General features: G+C 38.8%; 1 protein-coding gene across 1 annotated transcript in view; it reads right to left on the reverse strand.

The window, feature by feature from the left end:
- Window positions 1-402: 402 nt before the first annotated feature.
- Window positions 403-26,467, reverse strand: part of LURAP1L (leucine rich adaptor protein 1 like) — a 55,810-nt gene continuing 29,745 nt past the window's right edge. The window contains exon 2 of the mRNA XM_019965954.2: window positions 403-2,240. Within this exon, the coding sequence (XP_019821513.1) occupies window positions 1,866-2,240 (375 nt within the window). The 3' untranslated portion in view covers window positions 403-1,865. The remainder of the gene's footprint in view (window positions 2,241-26,467) is intronic.

Below are 26,467 nucleotides of genomic sequence, written 5' to 3' on the forward strand. Positions count from 1 at the left end.
AGATCACAACAGACAACACAGAAATACAAAGGATCATAAGAGACTACTATCAACAATTATATGCCAATAAAATGGACAACGAGGAAGAAATGGACAAATTCTTAGAAAAGTACAACTTTCCAAAACTCGACCAGGAAGAAATAGAAAACCTTAACAGACCCATCACAAGCACGGAAATTGAAACTGTAATCAAAAATCTTCCAGCACACAAAAGCCCAGGTCCAGATGGCTTCACAGCTGAATTCTACCAAAAATTTAGAGAAGAGCTAACACCTATCCTGCTCAAACTCTTCCAGAAAATTGCAGAGGAAGGTAAACTTCCAAACTCATTCTATGAGGCCACCATCACCCTAATACCAAAACCTGACAAAGATCCCACGAAAAAAGAAAACTACAGGTACCAAGTTTTATTACCAAGTTTTATTTTTAGAATTAGACAGACTTAAGTTTAAATTCCAATTTTGACAATTACTGGGAGATCTGACCCAGTTACCTGCCTTCTTTGTGTTTCATTTTCCTCAAACACAGAAGGGAGACAATCCTGACATCTTGAGATTGTTGTTGATCAGGATTTTATCTACGATTTATGAAAAAAGGACCAGTGTGAAATATAGACCCCGTAGATCTTAATTGGAAATTGAATAATATATAACTTGGAAATAATAAATTTGACTGTGTGTAATATGTATAATAACAAAGGAAATTTGGGGGAAATTATTTCTGGAGTACGGCCATTTTTCAGTTACGAGTAGAGTTTTTGGTTCACATTGTCAAGTGTTTAGTGCAGAAACATGTATCATTACAGAGAACAGTTTGAAATCTCAATTAGATTTACTCACGAGGAATCATCAAGATAAAGGAAATGTAGAAGATTAATATCACATTGAAATTTTCACTACATGAATGATATTTCAGACATCATTCCAGAAAACAAAGAAATTATTTATTCTTCTCAGAATGAAAGGATCTATTAGGTTTTGTAAGTAAATAGTTATACTACTTCCGACTTCATTCATCCATCATACATCCATTGTATGAATCTATGTTTTTATATATCCTATAATTGTAAAGTGCTTATAGTAAACATCAACAAAATCTCAGAATACAATAAATCTAGGACACCTTAACCTCTAATCACCTTTTTACTTAATTTCAATTATTCTTTGAAATTTGGGAGAATCATATATTTAATTACACAAATTTGTCTACAGCTTGAGTTAGAATCACTGGTGACAAAATGATCATCTACAGTATGAACACAAACTTGAATTGAATAGATTGCATAGAGTTGGGGCTTCCTAATGGTTGTCATGAGCAATGTGTGGTTAGCGGTATTATTGATTTCACACTAGGAACTTGTGGCCTCAAAATAATGCCTAGCTTAGTCCCAAGCATGTTGTCCAACCAATATAAAAACAGTAATAAACCACAGTGTTTTCTGGAAAACAAACCTTTGAATCATTTAAGAATACAGACAACAAAATCAGCTATTATGAGATTTTGGTTTATTGTAAAATTTAGCAAAGTTTATCTTGTAATCCCTGACCCCTTGCTCTGAAAACAAAAGCAAAGATATAATTATTGCTTATTCTTTTCCCCCTACTTTATTTGTGCCACTGTGAAAGAAGGGAGAAAAATCATCATAATAAATAGAGAGACTTAAGAGAGAAAGAGAAATCAGTCCAGACGAGAAATACTAGGAGCAACAGAAACACCATCAAGCCATTCAAAATAAGCTTCCTTTTAAAAGGTTGTCGTACTAAAAAAAAAAAAAAAAAAAAAAATTCACACCAAAAATATAGCAGCGGAGAAGGAAGATAAATACAAGTTAATTGCACACCAATCCCATGCATAAAACTGGGGCATTAGCCAAAGCAGTAGTATTCAGAATCCAACTTGGGACGCTTGTACAGTGCGTGTGAGTCCCCTACGACTGAACTGTCACTGAACTGGTCCAAGTCTGAGGGGGTGTGATGGCCTGGGACGTCATCCGCCAAAGTGTCCAGGTAGCTCCCCACGGAGATGCCGTCAAGCCCGTCACTGCCATCGTGGAGGCTGTTGCAGCTGCCGTGTAAGGAGGTGCTCTGACTCTCCAGTAAGCTGCACAGGCTGCCACTCAGACTGCTGCCTCGGCTGGTGATGGTGGCTTTCTCTTCAATCATCCACTTGATGGACTCGATGCTCTCATTGATGAGGAGCAACTGGCGCATGAGCTTCCCGTCTGTGGCTCTGAGGTTAACCTGTGGAGGGCAGGGAGAGAGGAGAGACCTGCCAGTTAGTCTGCGTTCTTGAAAGACCCCAGAGTCATTTAAATTCTGTCTCCTGCAGTCCATCATTTTACATTCAGAGAATAAAATACAAATTTACTTGAGCGCAGGATCTTTTTGAAAACTGCTGACAAAGGCTAGGAGTCATATTTAAAGAACTCACTTCCTTCCAGCCTTAACAGGCTCTGAAAGGGACTATGAACTCTCACTGCATCTCTGACCTTCACCAAGCTGCCTGGAAATAGCCTATTGAATGACAGATTCTGTCAAGAGACTTGTGCTCTCTATGGCCAGATTGTTTGTTGTTGTTGTTTTAGTTGCTTGGTTGTGTCTGACTCTTTTGTGACCCCATGGACTGTAGTCCTCTATCCATGTGATTTCCCAGGCAAGAATACTGGAGTGGCTTGCCATTTCCTTCTCCAGGGGATCTTCCTGACCCAGGGATTGAACCTGTGTCTCCTGCATTGGCAGAATTCTTTACCACTGAGCCACCAGGGAAGCTCAGATTTAATAGTTTATCCTTGTTAATTGAGAGTATGTGTGTGGATATTGAGAGAAGGGGGGATAGGAATCTGTAGAAATTAAGGAATCATCATCATCATTGTAGCAGCTCCTATTTTTGAGAGATTAGGTGACAAACACCATTAATAAAAGCTCAACACGCATTATATTGGGTTGGCCAAAAAGTTCATTCAGGTTTTTCGATGTTATAGAAATGACCAAGCGAACATTTGGTCAACTCAATAATAACCCTGTGCCTTAAGTATTATTATTTCTATCCTTCTTTTATAGATGAAGAAACTGAAATCTGCAAATAAAAAATTAAGAGTACAGAAAATGTCTGTACCTTTTATGACTATACTGACAAATATGTAGTGCTGAAAAATGCTTTCATGTTTAACAGGAACCAAATTGTTTCAATATTCCCTGAATCCAAGAGGCTGATAAATGAGGCTGATCTACTTTACACAATGAAGTGTACAAGTATTTTCTGTATATTTCATTATTTCCTTCAGATGTGTCAAGAGCAGCTCCAATCAAAACTGGGATATGAGACTCTGGGACAGTTCCCTTAAATGACTTCTAGGTATGTAGTCTTTCTGATGGTTTTAAATTACTTCAGAGAAATCTGTCTTAGTTACAAAGCAGAATTTCTCTGTAGGCCCCACAGTTCAACAGGAATATCTGTTAACATGAAGATTGTTTCTGAAGGAAGTAGGGGGAGAGCGCTGCAAGATAGCCCTTGTTCTGGTTGGAATTGAAGAGATAAGGCTCCTACAGAGATTCCAGCGGACTGGACTGTGAGGCAAGGACAGATTTAGCCACCAGAGGTCCTAGTCACATTCATCAGGGTTTAAATGAAATTCCAATTTTTTTTTCGCCTGAGGTCTTTTAACCCAGGAGACTGGGCCTTGCTTATTCTCTCTTGAACACCCAGGATAATTCAGATTTATGGGTTTCTAGAATTATCCAAGGCACTCTGTTGTGAGTGACTCAAGTCAGAAGAGAGAAAGAAGCTTATATATGCATTTATATTGTAAATGTATTTCTAGGAAACAATCCATCTCTGAAGGAGAACTTTGGATTGAGTGAATGTGACAGACAGCTATTAAGAGAGATGAAATTTTTAGGATGACTTCAGAGATTTAAGATTGCAGGTAAATTCCATGTGTATATGTACAAAAATGCTTACGTATGTATGTATAAAGTATGAAGTATAATTTAAAAACCGTTAATCTACCTAGGATATTAAATAAAGTGACTTAGGAGACTACCTTATCTTCTCTGAGAAATGTACCAAAAATTCTTAGGCAGTCAGCAAGGAAAATCAATTTTCTCTGAGACATTCAAGAACAGAACTTAGTAAGTCTTGAGATGGTTTTCTATTTGTGGTGTTGTCTCAGTGACCTTGCTTTAAGGTTGTGTGGGGGAAGGAGGTTTTGTGGCAATTTTTTATATTTGAATTTACCCCCACACCCTATGAGTCATCAAAATACTGTTCAAATTACAAGTAATACAACAAATATTTACAAATGACCAACAATTTGCCTAGAACATCCACAGAGGAGCCAGGAAAATCAATAGAAGTCAAAGTCTTGCAAAATTGTTCAGTTAAGCATCTGTAGCCGATAAAACATGCTGTGCCCATTGTAGGAACAGTGCAATGGAAGTGTGGCCATTTCCCAACAGCTCCCCAGATGAACCACAGCTGCATTTGTTCACATCCCCACCCTGTCCTGTCAGAATGTTCCTGCGCATGCCCAGATCTGGACATATTCCCTGTTACTCCCTTCACTTGAAATACTGTTTTCCCCTTCAAATCCTCCCCATTCTTGAAGTCCTAATTCTTCCATGAAGTATCTCTTCTGCTGGCCTGTTTACCCTCTACTGTGTAGTTTGTATCTGACAGTCTACCTTAATTTTGTACACTTATGTTGCTACCTATTATTGTCTTTTAGCTGTTTCTTCAGCTAAGCTTTCAGTTCCTTAAAAAAGCTGTGTCTTATGTTTTGTCCATCTCTTATGGTCTGTTTTAAGGATGGATTGATTTTGCGGAGGGGAAACAGTCGTAATTTTAGGATCTGAGAAAGTTCAGCTCTTAAGACAATAATGCACATTCCCAGCAACTGTGTCACTGGAGGGTTAAAACATACTTATACTCTTTTCCCAGCAGTTTTTGTCTGAGCTACACAGTGGCTGCATCACATAAGAAGTGTTCAGTTTTGTTGAGCAATATGAATGAGAGGGGAGTAGACTCTGAAGTAACAAAAGCTTCCTTTGACCATGAAATGATTTATTTAAATAAAAAAATTCTTTTCTTCTGAAAGCAAACATTCACAGGCCATTGAACCACTGTAGGGGAAAATATGACGAAAGCAAGTCACTAAGAACGTGTTGGTCAGGCTGATAATGATTACACACTTAACTGCATCTAACCCTGTGTCCTCCAGGGAGAGAGTAAACAGCTTCCCACCGTGGGAGCGAGCCCTGGGCCATTCGGTTCACACGGCTCTCTGCCTGTTACCTGGCACTCCACCTAATAGTGCTTTCTCCTGGAATTAAGGTACAATTATGTTACTCCTGGTGAACCTTCAAAGTAGGAACGATCCACCACCAGGACTAAATCACCATGTGGCTTCTGTCTCCAGCAGCTGCCCTGCCTTTCCTCACTGTTATGCACATCAGTCCTTAGGAAGTCTGCCCATCCATTCAGAAGACAGCAGTCTTGCCCAGTGGGCGGGAACCTGTGTGGTTTTCCCACTTGAGGTCTTACAAGATCCCAGGATGTTTCTCTGAGGACAGTGGTGGTTGGGAGGACTTCCTCATGGTCTGAGTTTAAGTGACCCCTCCTTGGAGAGCCCCTTGCTGATCAATCATAGTATCTAATTCCTGTGCTTAGTTGTACACAGCATTTCTACATTTTTATGTTCCCTTCATAATACTTATGACTAATGGAAATCATCCTACTTATTACTTGTTTACTTTTTATTTTCTGTCTCCCATATGAGCATGTAAGCCATCACAGAGGGCAGGGGACTTGGTCTGTCCTGTTCACTACTGTACCCAAGACCTCTAAGAGTGCTTAACGCATAGTGGATGTACAAGTCTTATTTGTCCAAGGCCTGAATGATTGCCATAAGATGAACCATCTGTCAAGAATGCCCCTCCCTTGAGTTTTGCTATAAGTCAGTAATACCATAGGGCTTCTCTAGTGGCTTAGATGGTTAAGAATCTGCCTGCAATATGCGAGACCCAGGTTCAATCCCTGGGTTGGGAAGATCCCCTGGAGAAGGGAATGGCAACCGACTCCAGGGTTCTTGCCTGAAGAACCGGCAAGAGTCGGACACAAATGACTGACTAACACTTGCTAGTGATACAGTGCTTCAGGGGAAAGAATAAGGTAGCAAGAAAGAGCTCTTCAGTATTAAAGCATTCCAAGCACGGAATCCCACTCCCACCAACTCACAGAGTTCAAACACTGAGTAACTAGGGCAAGGTTATTCCCAGCTTAAATGTACAGGTTACAAGAGAGTATCTCTGAAAGGAAGTGGACTTCACGACGTAAATCACACTCCAAGCATTATTCTGTGTGTTCGGAGGTGATAACTCGTACTAATACAACAACACTGTTCTGTAAACACTTGGTGAAAGAAATTAAACAAAGGGAACAAACAAATAGGATGCTACCAAAAAAAGATTTTTTTGTAAGGTTTGCATTAATTGATCCAAAGAGATGTCAATGTCCTTTCCTCTTTTCCTCTTCACTTGTCACCTCTGGCCCTTAGTATTGCAGTACAGCCCATCTTCGTACTTAATAAGCCTCTCGTGCCTCAAAATTGTAGCAAAATAGGTCTCTCAACTCTAGACAGAATGAAGACTGAAATTTCATGTCAATTATGATCAATGAACTGGTCTATAGAAGAACTTAATGGGGGGTCTTGAAAAGCAAATATTCTTAATAATAAACTTTTCCAGATCTATGTTTTTGTCCAATCTATCATTTTACTACTACAAAAATACAAAGGTTATGAATTGTCTCACTGGAATCCAAGAAAGAGTATGGTCATGCTTTCACTTCATCACGAAGTTGCCAAATAAATTGACTTCTTTGGTGGTGGTGTGTAAGGAACCCAGGACAGAGCTCTGGCCTGTCATTGTCACAGTCTACCTTTGGGCAAGGTGACTTGGCATATACAATCTTCTTATACAAGAAGAAGAATCCTGGGGATTAATTTTGAGCTCTGGTGAACCCCTGGACTCAATAGACATAGTAAAGTAGTCTATGAACAAAGTCTAATTTCTGCCCAATATTGAAAATGTAATTCAGTAGAGAAATCCACACATCACTTTTCTCTGCTCTCTGTATTGAGGTTTCATTGAAATTGTTATAAGAAGATTCTGTAGATCAGATCATCTCAGGATTTCCCTTCATTCTAACATAGTCTCTGATTGTCATTCCTGTGGCCATTTGATTACTAAATTGTTTCTGCTATGAGAGAATCATTCAAGCTATACAGGAGACAGAGCAATTAATTTACTGCTCCATCTCTGGCAAATTACTTTGCTAGTAAAAGCTCATGGCTAGAGTTTGAGCTCTATGTGAATTTTAATCACCTTATCAGAAATTCTGTGGCGATAGTAATTTTAGCTCTTGCCATTTGGGTTTCACTAAAAGTAATATTTGTGTTCTGTGCCAAGATAAACATACATACCATATTTAATGGGTCTATATATTAACTGAAATGTGCACATGAGCTGCTGAATATATCTGCCAAATAGGGACATTGCTCATTCCTTCTTGTCATCCTGCAGGCTTGCATAGCACCAGTGTTCATATCTCGCACAAAGCTCCCCTGTACCATTCTTATCTTTTTATTTATGGGAATTGACTAATCAGATAAAAGCAGGCCATCTCCCAGTTATGCAACCTACTGTAAAATCCACAGTATCCACGACCCAAATCCCAAATGTCCAGCAAGCTGTTATAGGAAGACTATTTTGCAAGCAAGTTAGTGATCATGAATATGAAGGAAGGAGAATAAATTAGATTTACCTTTTAATGTGATGTCCTAATCCTAGTGTCTAAGGTGAAAAAAAAATCAGCATTTTTTTTTTCAAATTTGTAATTGGCGGAAGGCCTTTTTTCTAGCTGTATTTATTTCTAAATATCTAAAAAAAAAAAATCAAAAGCATCTAATGTACTAAATTAAAGGGCTGTTGTAAAGATACTTAGAATATTATTTCTCTAATAGTTTATGCCAGTTTATCTGCATGTTCCCTTTGTATAACCTCCTCTTGTCTAAATGTACTCCCTCCTCAAATTTGCCACATCCTCTGAAGAATACAGATTTCTTGTCTACTCATCCTTAAAATTTCTAGCAGTTTTATTAATAGCTGTATTTCTAAAGCACTCCTGTTTTGTCCAGAGGACCCTTAAGGATGGCACCATCTTACTGCAGTCTGAGAAGACACAGTACAATACTTGCATCCAATGCTTTGGGTTTAGAATGCGTTAGGAGAAGAGCATGTAGCATTTGCAAGTCAGAGCTAGTCTGCCAAAGTTTTCCTCTGCTTTCGTAGCCAGTTCAAAATTTACAACAGAATTTGTTTTGAATTGGGCAACAGAGGATTCCATTTTTCTATCAGTCAGCTTTGTCTTCCTCCATTAGAATTGTTTTTATGTGGAAATGAACAATAACTAAAACAGTTCACTGTTTTCCCAAAACCTCATAGAGGGGTAATTTCCCCAAAGACTAAATTACATACATAAAAACACTATCATCAGCACAGCTGACCAATTGATATTGTTTTGATAAATTACATAGCTGCATCTGGTTTATTTGAAAGGGGCACATGTGACTCTCCTGAATCTTGAACATAAATTCCTGCCATCAGGCCTGCTCATGAGATCTGTATAGTGTCTGCTGGTGAGTCCTCTGATTACCAAAGGAAGACAGAGAACTCTACAGCCTTATTCGGTCAGGTTTTTTTTTTTTTTTTTTCAGTCAGGTTTTAGCTCCAGTTGATACTTAGATGCCTGTGATGAAAACTCCTTTACCATAACCTAATACAGTGAAAATTTCTTTCTTGAGAGATTTCAATATGTATATGCAAAGTATAATTCTGGCTAATGTATAAGACTATAAATCACCTGAGCTGAAATTCATTTGGAATGATGTCACTGAAACATGGACTCCCCATATTTGTAATAGAAGAGCTCCCACACAGAACACAGACCAGAAGAGTTTCTGCTAACCTATAATAAATGTTCTTTCTGCATGTTCATTTTTCTAATTTAGAATTTAAAGTGCGATTTTTACACGGAAGGCTCGGATTTGGTAATGTGCCCCCCCGTGATTTGTAGTGGCTGTGTCTCCAATGGGAGGGAAGCAGGAGGCAGGGTGCTGTGCTGGGAAATGTTGAACGGTTGGCTGCCTGGAAAGCTACACACACACAAACATGCACACATGCACATAATAGAAACTGTGCTGATACAAATAATACTAAAATATTTATATAAAATTATATATAATTTATATAGAATGTTTTATAAAATAAAATATACAGTACCTTTTATTGTCAATTTCATGTACTGTAACTGATTCTCAGAAACTCCTTTTGTTTATTTTTGTTGAATTATTATACAGACAGCAACTTCTAGTTTCAGTCCAACCATAATTGAACAAATAGAATTGATCCCAGTCCACTAACTCTTTTCTAAATAATTTTTCTTCCTTAAGTCTGATATGTGATCTGTTGTTTAACCATTTTCCACCCTAGTGCAAATTATATTCATTAAACTGAAATCTGTTTCAGCCTCAGCATGAATTAACATCTGAGCTTTATGGATTTGTCAGTGATGGGAGCAATTTGGCTAAGTTAGATATGTTTTTGACTGCATACAGAGTATTTCCCAGTAATTTTTTTGTGCTATGGATAATGTAATAGCTAAGGACATGACACAGTTTTAAGTCAAATCTGTAGTATCAACATTTTCCCCATTGGATCATTTTCCCCTTAAGATCTTGTCATAAGATAATCAACAAAGTTAAGTCAAGTTCTGATTTATGAAGTTTTACAGTTTCTATGCTGTAAATACTCCTACAATGGCCAGTGTCAAGCTGCCAACATGATGTCACTAAGCATACAGTCAGTATGGAATGGAATTTTATCTTTTCCCCTAAGTAGAATTTGAGGGAGATGTAAAATATTTATACCAAAGTTATTAGTGGTCTTTTATGGAAAGGTTTCAAATACTGAATACAGATTATTCTTTTAAGCATCATTGAGATATAAAATCTATTTGGAAAGGGAATAATCAAGATACTTAGACCCACTTAGTATTTACATTTCTATATTATAATTTTTCATGGATTTATTTCTAAAATATGCTGTGCACTTCTCCATCTCTGTAAATAGAACAAAGTAGTAGAACCAGACAGAATCAAGTAGTAGTAAGAGGCCACCACCATGAACAGAGTATTTCTAGTTCAGAGTTATTCAACAATGCACTTAGGGGTTATTGAGGTAATCGCTTGTTAGTCCTTTGTTCATATGGTCCCTTCTTATAAAAGTGCTCAATTTTCTCTTTCAGTAACTACTAGATATTGATATTAGATCTGTTTGCCACAGTTCTTATGCCGTTTTTTCTTCCTGAGTCCCTCAATTTTTTCTAATCTGCTATCTGCAGCACAGCAGTACTTCAGTAATACTTCAGTAACTATAATTTTCCTATTTGTTGAGTATGAGAGAACTGAGTTGCAAGGAAAATTAACCTTTGCAATTCTTAGAAAGTGACTTTAAGCAGTGAGTAAAATTAGGTGAAGAAGCAGCCTCTGCAAAGCATAAAGCACGTAGGCCTTGCTCCCTGGAGCAGTGCTTCTTGACATACACATTACCTTGGAGTCTTGTTAAAATTCAGATTCTCTCCACTAATTCTGTGATCCTGCATTTCAAACAAGTTCTCAGCAGATGCCAGTAGAGATAGGCAGCCTCTAAGATGCCTCCAAATAAAACCCCCTCTTTCCTGATATCTACATCCCGGCCTGAGTGTAGACTGGACCTTTCGACTGGTTTCTTAGGAATACAATATGGCAAAAATGATGGGATGTCAGTTCTGAGAAAAGATTACAAAAAGACTGTTTTCTGTCGTGGGTACGTTCTTTTACTTGCTGAGAGGAGAGGAATCTGCCAGGCTGTGAGGTGTACTATTGTGAGATTTCCATGATAAGGAACTGATATCTCTGGACAATAGTTAGCAAGGGGCTAGGCACCGAAGAATTGATGCTTTTGAACTGTGGTGTTGGAGAAGACTCTTGAGAGTCCCTTGGACTGCAAGAAAATCCAACCAGTTCATTTTAAAGGAGATCAGCCCTGGGATTTCTTTGGAAGGAAGGATGCTAAAGCGGAAACTCCAGTACTTTGGCCACCTCATGCGAAGAGTTGATTCACTGGAAAAGGCTCTGATGCTGGGAGGGATTGGGGGCAGGAGGAGAAGGGGACAACAGAGGATGAGATGGCTGGATGGCATCACCGACTCGATGGATGTGAGTTTGAGTGAACTCGGGGAGTTGATGATGGACAGGGAGGCCTGGCATGTTGTGATTCATGGGGTCGCAAAGAGTCGGACATGACTGAGTGACTGAACTGAACTGAACAGAGGCCTTCCCACTACTACTTCCTATGTGAGTGAGCATGAAGCAGTGAGGGGGCTGTGAAATGACTGTAGCTCCATCTGATGTGCTAATTGCAGACTTTGAAGAGACTCAAGCCAGAAACACTCAGTTTACCTGTGCCAGACTTCTGACTCACAGAAACTGAGATAACACATTTGTTGTTTGCCTTGCTAAATTTTGGAGTATTTGTTACACAGAATGGAAAAACATACATCAATGCCATTGGTATATGGGCTACACCGTGAGTAGCAAGGACTTATATATCTTTTCTATTTGTGGATAATTTGGGGTAGTAGATGCTGGACCACCATGTCTGTGGAATGCTACTCTATTGGCATATTGTTTTATAGCTTGAGAAAAGTAAAAAATAGAGTAAATAGTGAAATATACATTGATGGAGACAAGAAATGTTAGAAGTCATGGTCTTCTTTGAGGGGCCATCTGCATCACCCACAGGACAAATGCATGGTTTATTATCCTGAGGCTAAATGACAAATGATATCTCTGATATTTAGTGACACAGATAATGCTTTAAATAGAGATCAATTATAAATAATACTCCTATAATTTGAGGGCCATAAACAGTAGGGTGTACAATGATAAGATAATAAACTTAGATGTTAACATTCAGATAGCTTAAGAACTTAGAATACACTAAGACTAGTGACATCTTTGAGTTTTCAATACTGACAAATTGACTAAATTTTAACCCTGCTTTTCAGAATTCATTTAATTTGAAGAATTCACTTTAATGTGTCCTCACTAGCGGAAAGGAAGGAGGAGATAAGGAAAACAACAAATGTGTTTATTGTCTCCCATGAACCAGACTTTGTGTTTCACATATTAACCGATTTTTTTTAGAAAGGGCTTCAGAAAATGCACTGGTCATAACAAACACCCTCTTCCAACAACACAAGAGAAGACTCTATACATGGACATCACCAGATGGTCAACACCAAAATCAGATTGATTATATTCTTTGCAGCCAAAGATGGAGAAACTCTATACAGTCAGCAAAAACAAGACCAGGAGCTGACTGTGGCTCAGATCATAAACTCCTTATTGCCAAATTCAGACTTAAATTGAAGAAAGTAGGGAAAACCACTAGACCATTCAGGTATGACCTAAATCAAATCCCTTATGATTATACAGTGGAAGTGAGAAATAGATTTAAGGGCCTAGACCTGATAGATAAGAGTGCCTGATGAACTATGGAATGAGGTTCGTGACATTGTACAGGACACAGGGATCAAAACCATCCCCATGGAAAAGAAATGCAAAACAGCAAAATGGCTGTCTGGAGAGGCCTTACAAATAGCTGTGAAAAGAAGAGAAGTGAAAAGCAAAGGAGAAAAGGAAAGATACAAACATCTGAATGCAGAGTTCCAAAGAATAGCAAGAAGAGATAAGAAAGCCTTCTTCAGTGATCGATGCAAAGAAATAGAGAAAAGCAACAGAATGGGAAAGACTAGGGATCTCTTCCAGAAAATCAGAGATACCAAAGGAACATTTCATGCAAAGATGGGCTCGATAAAGGACAGAAATGGTATGGACCTAACAGAAGCAGAAGATATTAAGAAGAGATAGCAAGAATACACAGAAGAACTGTACAAAAAAGATCTTCACGACCCAGATAATCACAATGGTGTGAGCACTGACCTAGAGCCAGACATCCTGGAATGTGAAGTCAAGTGGGCCTTAGAAAGCATCACTACGAACAAAGCTATTGGAGGTGATGGAATTCCAGTTGAGCTCTTCCAAATCCTGAAAGATGATGCTGTGAAAGTGCTGCACTCTATATGACAGCAAATTTGGAAAACTCAGCAGTGGCCACAGGACTGGAAAAGGTCAGTTTTCATTCCAATCCCAAAAAAAGGCAATGCCAAAGAATGCTCAAACTACCGCACAATTGCACTCATCTCACATGCTAGTAAAGTAATGCTCACAATTCTCCAAGCCAGGCTTCAGCAATATGTGAACCATGAACTTCCTGATGTTCAAGCTGGTTTTAGAAAAGGCAGAGGAACCAGAGATCAAATTGCCAACATCTGCTGGATCATGGAAAAAAGCAAGAGAGTTCCAGAAAAACATCTATTTCTGCTTTATTGACTATGCCAAAGCCTTTGACTGTGTGGATCACAATAAACTGTGGAAAATTCTCAAAGAGATGGGAATACCAGAACACCTGATCTGCCTCTTGAGAAATTTGTATGTAGGTCAGGAAGCAACAGTTAGAACTGGACATGGAACAACAGACTGGTTCCAAATAGGAAAAGGAGTTCGTCAAGGCTGTATATTGTCACCATGTTTATTTAACTTATATGCAGAGTACATCATGAGAGACGCTGGACTGGAAGAAACACAAGCTGGAATCAAGATTGCCGGGAGAAATATCAATAACCTCAGATATGCAGATGACACCACCCTTATGGCAGAAAGTGAAGAGGAACTCAAAAGCCTCTTGATGAAAGTGAAGTGGAGAGTAAAAAAGTTGGCTTAAAGCTCAACATTCAGAAAACGAAGATCATGGCATCCGGTCCCATCACTTCATGGGAAATAGATGGGGAAACAGTGGAAACAGTGTCAGACTTTATTTTTCTGGGCTCCAAAATCACTGCAGATGGTGACTGCAGCCATGAAATTAAAAGATGCTTACTCCTTGGAAGGAAAGTTATGACCAACCTAGACAGCATATTCAAAAGCAGAGACATTACTTTGCCAACAAAGGTTCATCTAGTCAAGGCTATGGTTTTTCCTGTGGTCATGTATGAATGTGAGAGTTGGACTGTGAAGAAGGCTGAGTGCCGAAGAATTGATGCTTTTGAACTGTGGTGTTGGAGAAGACTCTTGAGAGTCCCTTGGACTGCAAGGAGAGCCAACCAGTTCATTCTGAAGGAGATCAGCCCTGGGATTTTTTTGGAAAGAATGATACTAAAGCTGAAACTCTGTTACTTTGGCCACCTCATGCGAAGGGTTGACTCATTGGAAAAGACTCTGATGCTGGGAGGGATTGGGGGCAGGAGGAGAAGGGGACGACAGAGGATGAGATGGCTGGATGGCATCACTGACTCGATGGACGTGAGTCTGAGTGAACTCTGGGAGTTGGTGGTGGACAGGGAGGCCTGGTGTGCTGCGATTCATGGGGTCGCAAAGAGTCGGGCACGACTGAGCGACTGATCTGATCTGTAGAATGGTCCTTGTGCATAGGGAATATAACTGAGACACAAACCTTTTGTTAGAACCATTCATTTTTTAGCTAATGTTGATAATTTTATAATATTTGGAATGCTTCCTTTTATGATGAAGATTAGTTTTATTTTTCATATGATGCCTAAACACCAACTAAATATTGACATTTGGGAAAATGTGAGTGGGGCTCTCCAGATGACATGAGTTGCAGTGCAGCAGTGATCTCACTCTATAAAGTGTGGCCAGTGAGAAACAACTCACTGAAAATACACTGACTTTCTTATTTAGTTATTTTGTCTGATTAAAAAAATCTGTAGGAATATTAATAAACATATCTTCCATTTATTAGTTGCTTCCTATATATCATGTCTTAAATATTAACTTATATATTTAATGTCATTATCATAATAAATCTGTAAAGCTGATTATGATTCTCATTGTGGTTCCAGTCTGACATATAAAGAGGTTGAAAGTTATCACTGTTTCCCCAAAGAGAAAAAAATGGAATAAACTGAAGATCAACAACTCTTCTTACATCCACCAGAGACTTAAGGTCACAGGGTAAACTGCTGCCCCCAGGAGACAAAGAAGTGGATACAGAGAATCTTTGCTTACCAAGAACAGATGCCCAGAAGCAGAAGCCCCCCCGCTGGAGTTAGTAGGAAGACTTAAAACTAAAGTTGAAGAATTGCTGGAGATTCATTGTAGACTAGTTACTAGCATTGTAACTAGTTTTTAAGTTAAAAACTCCACGTTAAAAATTTCAGGGGAAGCCCCACAGTTTCATGAGTTTTACCTCCAGCAGCCCCACGAGGTTCCAACTTTCCTTGATGCTCTGTTAGGGGCAGGAGCAAAGTAAAGTATGCCCAAAGCTCTCTGTTCTCTTTCTCAAGGCCTGCTGTCAAGGAAAACTATTTACCAGAGCCTCACTGACTGGGGTTTTATCAAAGCCTAACCAACCTTTTTTGTTGTTGTTTAGTTGCTAAGTCATATCCAATTCTTTTGCGACTTCATGGACTGTAGCCTGCCAGGCTTCTCTGTCCATGGGATTTCCCAGGCAAGAACACAAGAGTGGCTTGCCATTTCCTTCTCCAGGGGATCTTCCTGACCCAGGGATCAAACCCTCACCTCCTGCATCTCCTGCATTGGCAGGTGAATTCTTTACTGAGTCACCAGAGAACCAACTAGGGGTAAAGAGAAATGCCCATCTCAGGCTCACAAAAAGACTGAGACCTGACCATGGACTCTAGACTGCCTCTCCTCCCTACACCGTACACCATATCAATAGGGCTCCTGAAAATAACAGGGACTGCAGCTGAACATCCCACAGGCCTCAGACTCTATTTAAGGAGTCTCTAGGAAAACCCAAAGGCAAAAAAAAAAAAAAAAAAAAGAGAGGAAATATTAGTCTCTGACACCTACAGCTAACAGTAAACACAATTTAACTCCTATTCAGATAAATATAAAACCTCACATCTCAGGTCTCTCTCAGTTCCTTTTATATCATACACAGCTTACAACAAAAAATTACAGGACATTCTGAAAAAGCAAAAATTCTGAAGAGACAAGTAATGCCTCAGAACCAGACTCAGATATGGCACAGATTTTGATATTATTAGACTGGGAATTTTAAGTAACTATGTGGAAAATTCTGAAAGAGATGGGAATACCAGACCACCTGTTCTGCCTCTTGAGAAACCTGTATGCAGGTCAGGAAGCAACAGTTAGAACTGGACATGGAACAACAGACTGGTTCCAAATAGGAAAAGGAGTTCGTCAAGGCTGTATATTGTCACCCTGTTTATTTAACTTATATGCAGAGTACATCATGAGAAACGCTGGACTGGAAGAAACACAAGCTGGAATCAAGATTGCGGGGAGAAATATCAATAACCTCAGATATGCAGATGACACCACCCTTATGGCAGAAAGTGAAGAGGAACTAAAAAGCCTCTTGATTAAGGTGAAAGTGGAGAGTGAAAAAGTTGGCTTAAAGCTCAGCATTCAGAAAACGAAGATCATGACATCCAGTCCTATCATTTCATGGGGAATAGATGGGGAAACAGTGGAAAGAGTGTCAGACTTTACTTTTCTGGGCTCCAAAATCATTACAGATGGTGACTGCAGCCATGAAATTAAAAGACGCTTACTCCTTGGAAGGAAAGTTATGACCAACCTAGACAGCATATTCAAAAGCAGAGACATTACTTTGCCAACAAAGGTTCGTCTAGTCAAGGCTATGGTTTTTCCTGTGGTCATGTATGGATGTGAGAGTTGGACTGTGAAGAAGGCTGAGCACTGAAGAATTGATGCTTTTGAACTGTGGCGTTGGAGAAGACTTTTGAGAGTCCCTCGGACTGCAAGGAGAGCCAACCAGTCCATTCTGAAGGAGATCAGCCCTGGGATTTCTTTGGAAGGAATGATGCTAAAGCTGAAACTCCAGTACTTTGGCTACCTCATGCGAAGCGTTGACTCATTGGAAAAGACTCTGATGCTGGGAGCGATTGAGGGCAGGAGGAGAAGGGGACGACAGAGGATGAGATGGCTGGATGGCATAACCGACTTGATGGACGTGAGTCTGAGTGAACTCTGGGAGTTGGTGATGGACAGGGAGGCCTGGCGTGCTGTGATTCATGGGGTCGCAAAGAGTCGGACACGACTGAGCAACTGATCTGATGATTAATTTGATAAGGAATCTAATATAGAAAGTAGACAACATGCAAGAATAGGTGTGTCATGTGAGCAGAGAGATAACATTTGTACAAACAATCAAAAGGAAATGCTGTAAGTCAGAAACACTGCAATATAAATGATGAATGCTTGTGATGAATATATCAGTAGACTGGACACAGCTAAGGAAAGGATCCATGAGCTCAAAGAGTTTAAAAATCTCTTCAACAATGTGTTGAAGCATAGCCTAAGAGGCTTACCAAAGCATAATTTAATTACCAATGGACAGATACGCTTGTATGACCTGTAATTTACTACTAATTTGGCTCAGACTTATGAAGTTGTAAGTTGACGTGTAGATTTGTGTTTTGAAGACCTGAAAGTGATTTTGGCCCAGTGGAAAGAAAAACATCTCAAAGTTATGGTTTTATTGTCCTGTTTGATGTTAAATGGCTTTGTCTCTAAACAGATTATTTCATATGTCTTTCTTGAGAAATTACCTAAACTCTAATTCTCTTTTGGGCCAGCTGTATCATCTTGCTGCTTTTTTCATTAAATAAGCTAAATAAATCTTCGGCAAGTGCTCCCTCTATGTTTGTATGAGAACCATGTTTTCAACTACTTAAAAATTACACTTTGATAGGGTTGGACATTGCCATCAAAATACATAGTATGCCTGCCTGCTGGAACTGGTGAGACAGTTCCAAAGAAGTGGCCTCTTGAGTGAAATCTGACTCTCCATTTTCTTCTGATTTGGTGCCTTTTATTCTGGTTTCCTTGCTTCATTATTATTGTTTTGGATCCTTGGCTAATAGTTACCAGTTTTGGTTAACTCAATGTTAGGTAATGTCCATTTTCTCAACTGGGTACTGAACCCTCCTGTATTAAAAAAAAAAAAAAAAAAGTAGTAGTATGCAAAACCAGCCAATTCCAGGAACACGTGCACTGAACCAACAGGCCAGTCAAGGTCCCATAATCTATAAATGATTTCCTGTTTGGGGTAGATCTAATTGGCAATCTGGTTTCATGATGTACTCACTTGGGATCTCTATAGGATGATGGGAATCTATTCTCTGTTGGGTGAGAGATGACACAGAGTTTGGTCAGTTGGTCTATATTGTTTGTCTTTTGTTGTGCTCAAATCCATGTAGAACATATTATTTCCACTGACTAGGAGAAAAACACTTTGAGAATGTGTGTTTTGTGTTTTCTAGTGTCCTGTGCCTAGGGTGGTAGAACTGAAGTTTTAAGTCCTGTTGGTGGCTGTGTATTTGAGAAAAACCTTTTACTGCTCATAGATAAGAAAATGAAATATTTCCCTACTTATAGAATAAATTAAGTTATAGTGTCTTAGGAAAAAAGAGAATTTTCTCATTAGAGATACTAATAAATACTTGGAAAATTTAATATTCTCAGAATTTCAAGAATGTAAGTTGAACGTTAATATTTTAATGTACTGACATTTTTAAGGGAAAAACAAATCCCTCACAATGTTAGCTTAGAAACATCAAAGTGAATCTTTAGACATGAATTGGTTTGGTAAATTTAGGTTATAAATAACTAAATGTCTTTTCCTTGCTTTTTTTCAATATGGAGACTAAACATATAATTTAAGTTTTCTTGTTTAAGATTTGGATTTATTTTCTAATGAAGAGATAAGTTAATGCTAACTTCCTGAATTCCTTTAACTGGTTTACTGTTGAAATAAGCTGAGGTTAATGTATTCAACTATATTGTCTTGGGCTCCAAAATCAATGAGGACAGTGACTGCAACCATGAAATTAAAAGGTGCTTGCTCCTTGGAAGAATAGCTGTGACAAACCTAGATAGTATACTAAAAAGCAGAGCATCATTTTGCTGACAAAGGTCCATATAGTCAAAGCTATGGGTTTTCCAGTGGTCATATATGGATGTGAGAGATGGACCATAAAGAAGGCTGAGCGCTGAAGGATTGAGGCTTTGGAACTGTGGTTCTGGAGAAGTCTCTTGAGAGTCACTTGGACAGAAAGGATATCAAATCAGTCAATCCTAAAGGAAATCAATCCTGACTATTCATTGGAAGGGCTGATTCTGAAGCTGAAGCTCCAATACTTTGTCCCCTGATGCAAAGAGCTGACTCACTGAAAAAGACCTTGATGCTGGGAAAAACTGAGGGCAAGACGAGGAGGGGGTGACAGAGGATGAGATGGTTGGATGGCATCACCGACTTGATGGATATGAGTTTGAGCAAACTCAGGGAGATAGTGCTGGACAGAGAAGCCTGGTGCACTACAATCCATGTGGTTACAAAGAGTCGGAAACAACTTAGCAACTGAACAAAAACAATATTAAGTTATAATTCTTAATCTTTTTTATTCAACGGTAATTGTGTTATGTTCTGTCAGTTCAAACATAATTTGGAGGATATTAATTGTAGAATTTAAACTAATATAAATCAAGTTAATAAATGAAAATTTATGGCTATAAATAATTTCTAAGGAAAATAGAATTTTCAGATGTGTCACCAGTTAGTTGTTATGTATATCATTGCTTTTTATTTAAATAGTAACAGAGTGGCTGAATCTTTGGGTCATTTTAATAAACATATTTTTGCATCCACAAAAGTGTTAAAGGTGTACACTTGGCTATGAAGATCTTATAAAGTAGTTGTGTAAGCTTTGCTGGTCTCCTTAATAGCTTGTATATGATAGTGGTTACTCTCCAGTTTTTCTCTGAAATGTTAGTAAGTTTGATTAAAACTTATGGCTTATCTAGGTGATTCAGACTAGACTAGAAATAATCATGGCAAAGAACTATAACTAAAATATGCCAGGACATGGAAGCAACCTAGATGTCCATCAGCAGATGAATGGATAAGAAAGCTGTGGTACATATACACAATGGAGTATTATTCAGCCATTAAAAAGAATACATGTGAATCAGTTCTAATGAGGTGGATGGAACTGGAGCCTATTATACAGAGTGAAGTAAGCCAGAAAGAAAAACACCAATACAGTATACTAATGCATATATATGGAATTTAGAAAGATGGTAATGATAACCCTGTATGCAAGACAGCAAAAGAGACACAGATGTATAGAACAGTCTTTTGGACTCTATGGGAGAGGGAATGGGGGGATGATTTGGGAGAATGGCATTAAAACATGTATAATATCATATAAGAAACGAATCGCCAGTCCAGGTTCAATGCAGGATACAGGATGCTTGGAGCTGGTACACTGGGATGATCCAGAGGGATGGTATGGGGAGGGAGGGGAGGGGGGTTCAGGATTGGGAACACGTGTATACCCGTGGTGGATTCATGTTGATGTATGGCAAAACAAATACAATATTGTAAAGTAAAGAAAATAATTAATAAATAAAAATTAAAAAATAAATAAATAATACATTCATAAGTAAAAAAAAAAAAAAAGAAGAAGAATATTTTTGTTCTCAGTAAAAGTGGTTTGTTCCAGAATGTGAAAGGAAATAGTAAAGAATAGAGCTTGAACTGAAATTGAAAACTGACTATACCAAAAAACCCCAAATTATTTGCTTTTAAATATCATATCTACAAAGGCTTCCCTGGTGGTTCAGATGGTAAAGAATCTGCCTGCAATGCAGGAGACCCAGGTTTGGTCCCTGAGTCGGGAAGATCCCCTGGAGAAGGAAATGGCTAGCACTCCAGTATTCTTGCCTGGAGAATTCCCAGGGACAGAGGAGCCTGGCTGGCATATATAGTCTATGGGGTTGCAAAGAGTCAGAAATGACTGAGTGAATAACACACAAAGAATTATTTGGGAAAAAAGCAATGTAATGTATAAAAATATTGGTAAAATTTGCTCAGTTTTGATGGCTTTATTAGGAGATAAAATTTTTTAATCTTTAAAGATTTAGATCTTTATTAAAAGAAAAACAGGTTTAAAATAATGAATAGCAACAAATGTCACTGACTGTTAAACAGTTTAGTTATCAAAGACATTTAGTCAATATGTTAGGCAACAATTTTTTAAAGGAGTTTATGGATAAAATACTACATTACCAATGCAAAGCTCAAAGTTGCTTTTTTGCCTTCTTCTGTTGGAATGAAAAATTGGTGTAGAATTTAGTTTACTCTTAGTAAGATATAGTAAAAGGTTATTCTTCCGTTATCTGCCCAGATAGTAGAGATGCCTTATCTAACCTGAAAATTTTCTATTCTTTGGGCTGATTTTGGCTTGTCCTTGAAAAAAAAACAAGTTACTTAAAGAATTACTTAAAATTGTGTCATGTTCTTAATGCCAAACAATGACCATTCATTATTTCCAAGCACATAATGCCAGTGTTTTAATCAAACAACTAAATATAGGCTAATAATACTTTAACCCTTTTGATTTTACCTTCCCAAGATAAGACCCTAAATTCAGGGGGAAATTTTTTGAATATCTTTTACGCCCAAGCTGTTCTTTATGGTCTTTGCAAAGGTCCCCATTTGCTAGACAGTGGGCACAGCAAATGACTGAACAAGCGTGTGTTCCAATAAAAGTATTTACAAAAACATGTGAACTGGATTTAGGCAGTGGCTGCCAGGGTCCTAGTCTTACAGGTATTAAAACAAACAAACAAACAAAAAAAAACACATCCTGATGAATTTAACTCAATATATTTTTTTTCAGGGACTTATTTGACCTCTGCGCCTCTATTCTTCCTTTATCCACCTTTTCCATCCTTATAGTTTCCCCTCATTAAAGGGCTAAAGACACCTAAGCATATGCTTGCCTTAGGTTTGTATGAGTCATTCACTACCCCCCAACACCGCCTTTTTTTTTTTGGAATAATGTGCTTTGGTAGACTCAAACAGAGCCACTGCCAGAAACCTACTTAGAAAAGACACAAATGCAGATGGGCCCAGGAAAGTATATGCAACACAGATGATGTATGTGAAGGAACCGAAAAATGTGACTTTGCTGTGACAAAAGTTTCTGTTAAGTATGCGTCACTAAGTCTAACTCCTTTTTATCTTTAATCACTTTTAATCTCCAATTTATTCCATAAAAAGTTGCCTTTATTGTATAAAAGAACTTGCATACTCTGAATTTAATACTTCAAGTAAGACTCCATAAGCTTTGTTTCTTCTGGGTGGGTCAAGGTGATTTCCAGGAGGAAGGAATGGATTAGCTCTTCATTTTGGTTGGCTTCCTCTCTCCGATTATCTGTGATTCAGCATATATCTAGTATTGTGATGATCCAGTCAGTGCTCTTCATTTTACTGAGTGCTTTAGATTTTCCACAAATAGCTTAATGATATCTCTGTCCCCAAAGATCATCGGTAACTAAATTTATATGCTTCTATCTTTAGTGTTTTAGAAACTCAAATGTTTAAACTGCCTCTTTGCATGATATGATTTTGAAAAATTATTGTGTTTGCTTTATTTTAAATGAAATTTTTTAGCTCTTTAACATTGCCTCAAACGCTATATTCATTTTCCCAATTTAGAACTCTCCTAGAATTTTACTCTAATTAGATGATTTCACCTGGATGTATAAGAATTTGTTCTTCTTTGAAGAGTGATGTAGTTTGTCATGTTTATATCTACAATGATCTATTTCTGGAAGAAATAACATACTATGCTTTTAAAACAGAGGTGATGGCTGAGTTGTTACTTATTGATACTCAAGATGTCCTGTGATTCAATTACCCATTGATGGTGGAGTTCAGTGAGGATAGCAAGAAAACCTAGAACTTTGAGTCTAGTCTTGCTTCCATTAGTAACTTGTAACAAGTCCCCTAATCTTCCCATGCCTCCATTTCCCCATTAGATTCCTTTCAGCCCTAAATTGTCTTGATTCTCAAATGTAACATGTTAATAGTAAATGACCAGTATACACTTTGCAAAGGAAATTGGAAGTTCCATTTGTCCAATAGAACACTGTCGGGATGATCCCAGAGTTTGATTCTAGTAGATGACTGCATCAGTAGAAAGAGTTTATGCAGGAACGAGGGGATCTTTTAAGATAGAGAATTTTTCAAGACATGGCAGCAACAAATTTAGTGGTAACAATCGAATATAGAGGCAAATGACAAGGAAGTAGTAAGCAGGGTGTCCTCCAGTGCAGTGGGTCTATCCTGTCCATTCATCCTAGTTTCTTACTGGAATTATTAGTACATGCCAAATCTACAAAGGTATGTTGAATGAAAAAATGAGTGAGAATGGAAAAAACAGGTCCATATGTATATGGTAAGAGTCGGACAGGACTGAGTGACTTCACTTTCACTTCTCACTTTCATGCATTGGAGAAGGAAATGGCAACTCACTCCAGTGTTCTTGCCTGGAGAATCCCATGGACGGAGAAGCCTGGTAGGCTGCAGTCCATGGGGTCGCACAGAGTCGGACACGACTGAAGCGACTTAGTAGTAGTAGTAGTAATGTAGCAGAGATAAGTATGTATTAATTTTCTTTGGGAAAAGAGAATGTATTTCAGTTGCCTAATGAAAAACAAGATGGATTTGGATAGAGAGATGGGTACGGGTGGCCAGTCAGGAAGGACATTATAATTTGAGCCCATAATGAGGAAAATAGGCAAAGGTCTAGAAATGTATAAGTTCACTTCCTGCTCAGGCAGTGGAAAGCCAACTAGAGGACCTGAAGATCAAGAATGTGGTTGGAGGTGGGAATGTAGTTTGAAAGCATATCATGAAGAGAGTCTGGAGTGCTGGGCAAGGATAAGATGCTGTGACAATCCATGCCTTAGAAGAGTTCACCACATTCTCTTAAACAGAAGCTCTCAATCAGAGTCTCGCCACACTGCTGTGCTGTGGGTTACTAAATCTAGCTGCCCTCAGGAGAGCTTCAGAGGGCTTCATTAGTATCTCACGCCTGTTTTTAGTACGGGCAAAATTTTACTAGTTGCAGCAACAAAAGATATTACAGAAAACAATTTGGCCATGTAGGGACATTAGCTAGGACTGGAGCTTAAACTGACACCAGAAAGCTTTACTGTGTGCATCTTTTTCTTCTTGTTCAGTTGCTCAATCATGTCCAATTTCTTGCGACCCCATGGGCTGCAGCATGCCAGGCTTCCCTTATCCTTCACCATCTCCCAGATCTTGTTCAAACTCATGTCCATTGAGTCAGTGATGCCATCCAACCATCTCATCCTCTGCCGTCCCCTTTTCCTCCTGCCTTTAATCTTTCCTAGAATCAGGGTCTATTCTAATGAGTTGGCTCTTTGCATCAGATAGCCAAAATATTGGAGTTTCAACTTAAGTATCAGTCCTTCCAATGAATATTCAGGGCTGACTTCATTTAGGATTGACTGGTTTGATCTCAATACAGTCCAAGAGACTCTCAAGAGTCTTCTTCAACACATTTGAAAGCATTAATTCTTTGGTGCTCACCCTTCTTTATGGTCCAACTCTCACATCCAGGCATGACTACTGGAAAAACCATAGCTTTGCCTATACAGACCCTTGTTGGCAAAGTAATGTCTCTGCTTTTTAATATGCTGTCTGCTAAGTCACTTCAGTCATGTCTGACTCTGTGCAACCCCATAGACAGCAGCCCACCAGGCTCCCCCGTCCCTGGGATTCTCCAGGCAAGAACACTGGAGTGGGTTGCCATTTCCTTCTCCAGTGCATGAAAGTGAAAAGTGAAAGTGAAGTCGCTCAGTCGTGTCCGACTCTTAGCGACCCCATGGACTGCAGCCTACCAGGCTCTTCCCTCCATGAGATTTTCCAGGCAAGAGTACTGGAGTGGGTTGCCATTGCCTTCTCTGAATACGCTGTCTAGGTTGGTCATAGCTTTTCTTCCAAGGAGCACACATCTTTTAATTTCATGGCTACAGTCACCATCTGCATTGATTTTGGAGCCCTCCAAAATAAAGTCTGTCACTGTTTCCATTGTTTCCCTATCTATTTGCCAAGAAGTGATGGGATCAGAGGCCATGGTCTTCATTTTTGAACACTGAGTTTTTTTTTTTTAATTTTATTTTATTTTTAAACTTTACAATATTGTATTAGTTTTGCCAAATATCAAAATGAATCCGCCACAGGTATACCCACGTTCCCCATCCTGAACCCTCCTCCCTCCTCCCTCCCCTACCCTCCCTCTTGGTCGTCCTAGTGCACCAGCCCCAAGCATCCAGTACCATGCATCGAACCTGGACTGGTGACTCGTTTCATACGATATTATACATGTTTCAATGCTATTCTCCCAAATCTCCCCACCCTCTCCCTCTCCCAAAGAGTCCATAAGACTGATCTATACATCGGTGTCTCTTTTGCTATCTCGTACACAGGGTTATTATTACCATCTTTCTAAATTCCATATATATGTGTTAGTATACTGTATTGGTGTTTTTCCTTCTGGCTTACTTCACTCTGTATAATAGGCTCCAGTTTCATCCATCTCATTAGAACTGATTCAAATGTATTCTTCTTAATGTCTGAGTAATATTCCATTGTGTATATGTACCACAGCTTTCTTATCCATTCATCTGCTGATGGGCATCTAGGTTGCTTCCATGTCCTAGCTATTATAAACAGTGCTGCGATGAACATTGGGGTACACGTGTCTCTTTCTCTTCTGGTTTCCTCAGTGTGTATGCCCAGCAGTGGGATTGCTGGATCATAAGGCAGTTCTATTTGCAGTTTTTTAAGGAATCTCCACACTGTCCCCCATAGTGGCTGTACTAGTTTGCATTCCCACCAACAGTGTAAGAGAGTTCCCTTTTCTCCACACCCTCTCCAGCATTTATTGCTTGTAGACTTTTGGATCGCAGCCATTCTGACTGGCGTGAAATGGTACCTCATAGTGGTTTTGATTTGCATTTCTCTGATAATGAGTGATGTTGAGCATCTTTTCATGTGTTTGTTAGCCATCTGTATGTCTTCTTTGGAGAAATGTCTATTTAGTTCTTTGGCCCATTTTTTGATTGGGTCATTTATTTTTCTGGAGTTGAGCTGAGGAGTTGCTTGTATATTTTTGAGATTAGTTGTTTGTCCATTGCTTCATTTGCTATTATTTTCTCCCATTCTGAAGGCTACCTTTTCACCTTGCTAATAGTTTCCTTTGTTGTGCAGAAGCTTTTAAGTTTAATTAGGTCCCATTTGTTTATTTTTGCTTTTATTTCCAATATTCTGGGAGGTGGGTCATAGAGGATCCTGCTGTGATGTATGTCAGAGAATGTTTTGCCTATGTTCTCCTC

Source organism: Bos indicus, chromosome 8 (assembly GCF_029378745.1).
Source record: "Bos indicus isolate NIAB-ARS_2022 breed Sahiwal x Tharparkar chromosome 8, NIAB-ARS_B.indTharparkar_mat_pri_1.0, whole genome shotgun sequence".
Lineage (NCBI taxonomy): Eukaryota > Metazoa > Chordata > Mammalia > Artiodactyla > Bovidae > Bos > Bos indicus.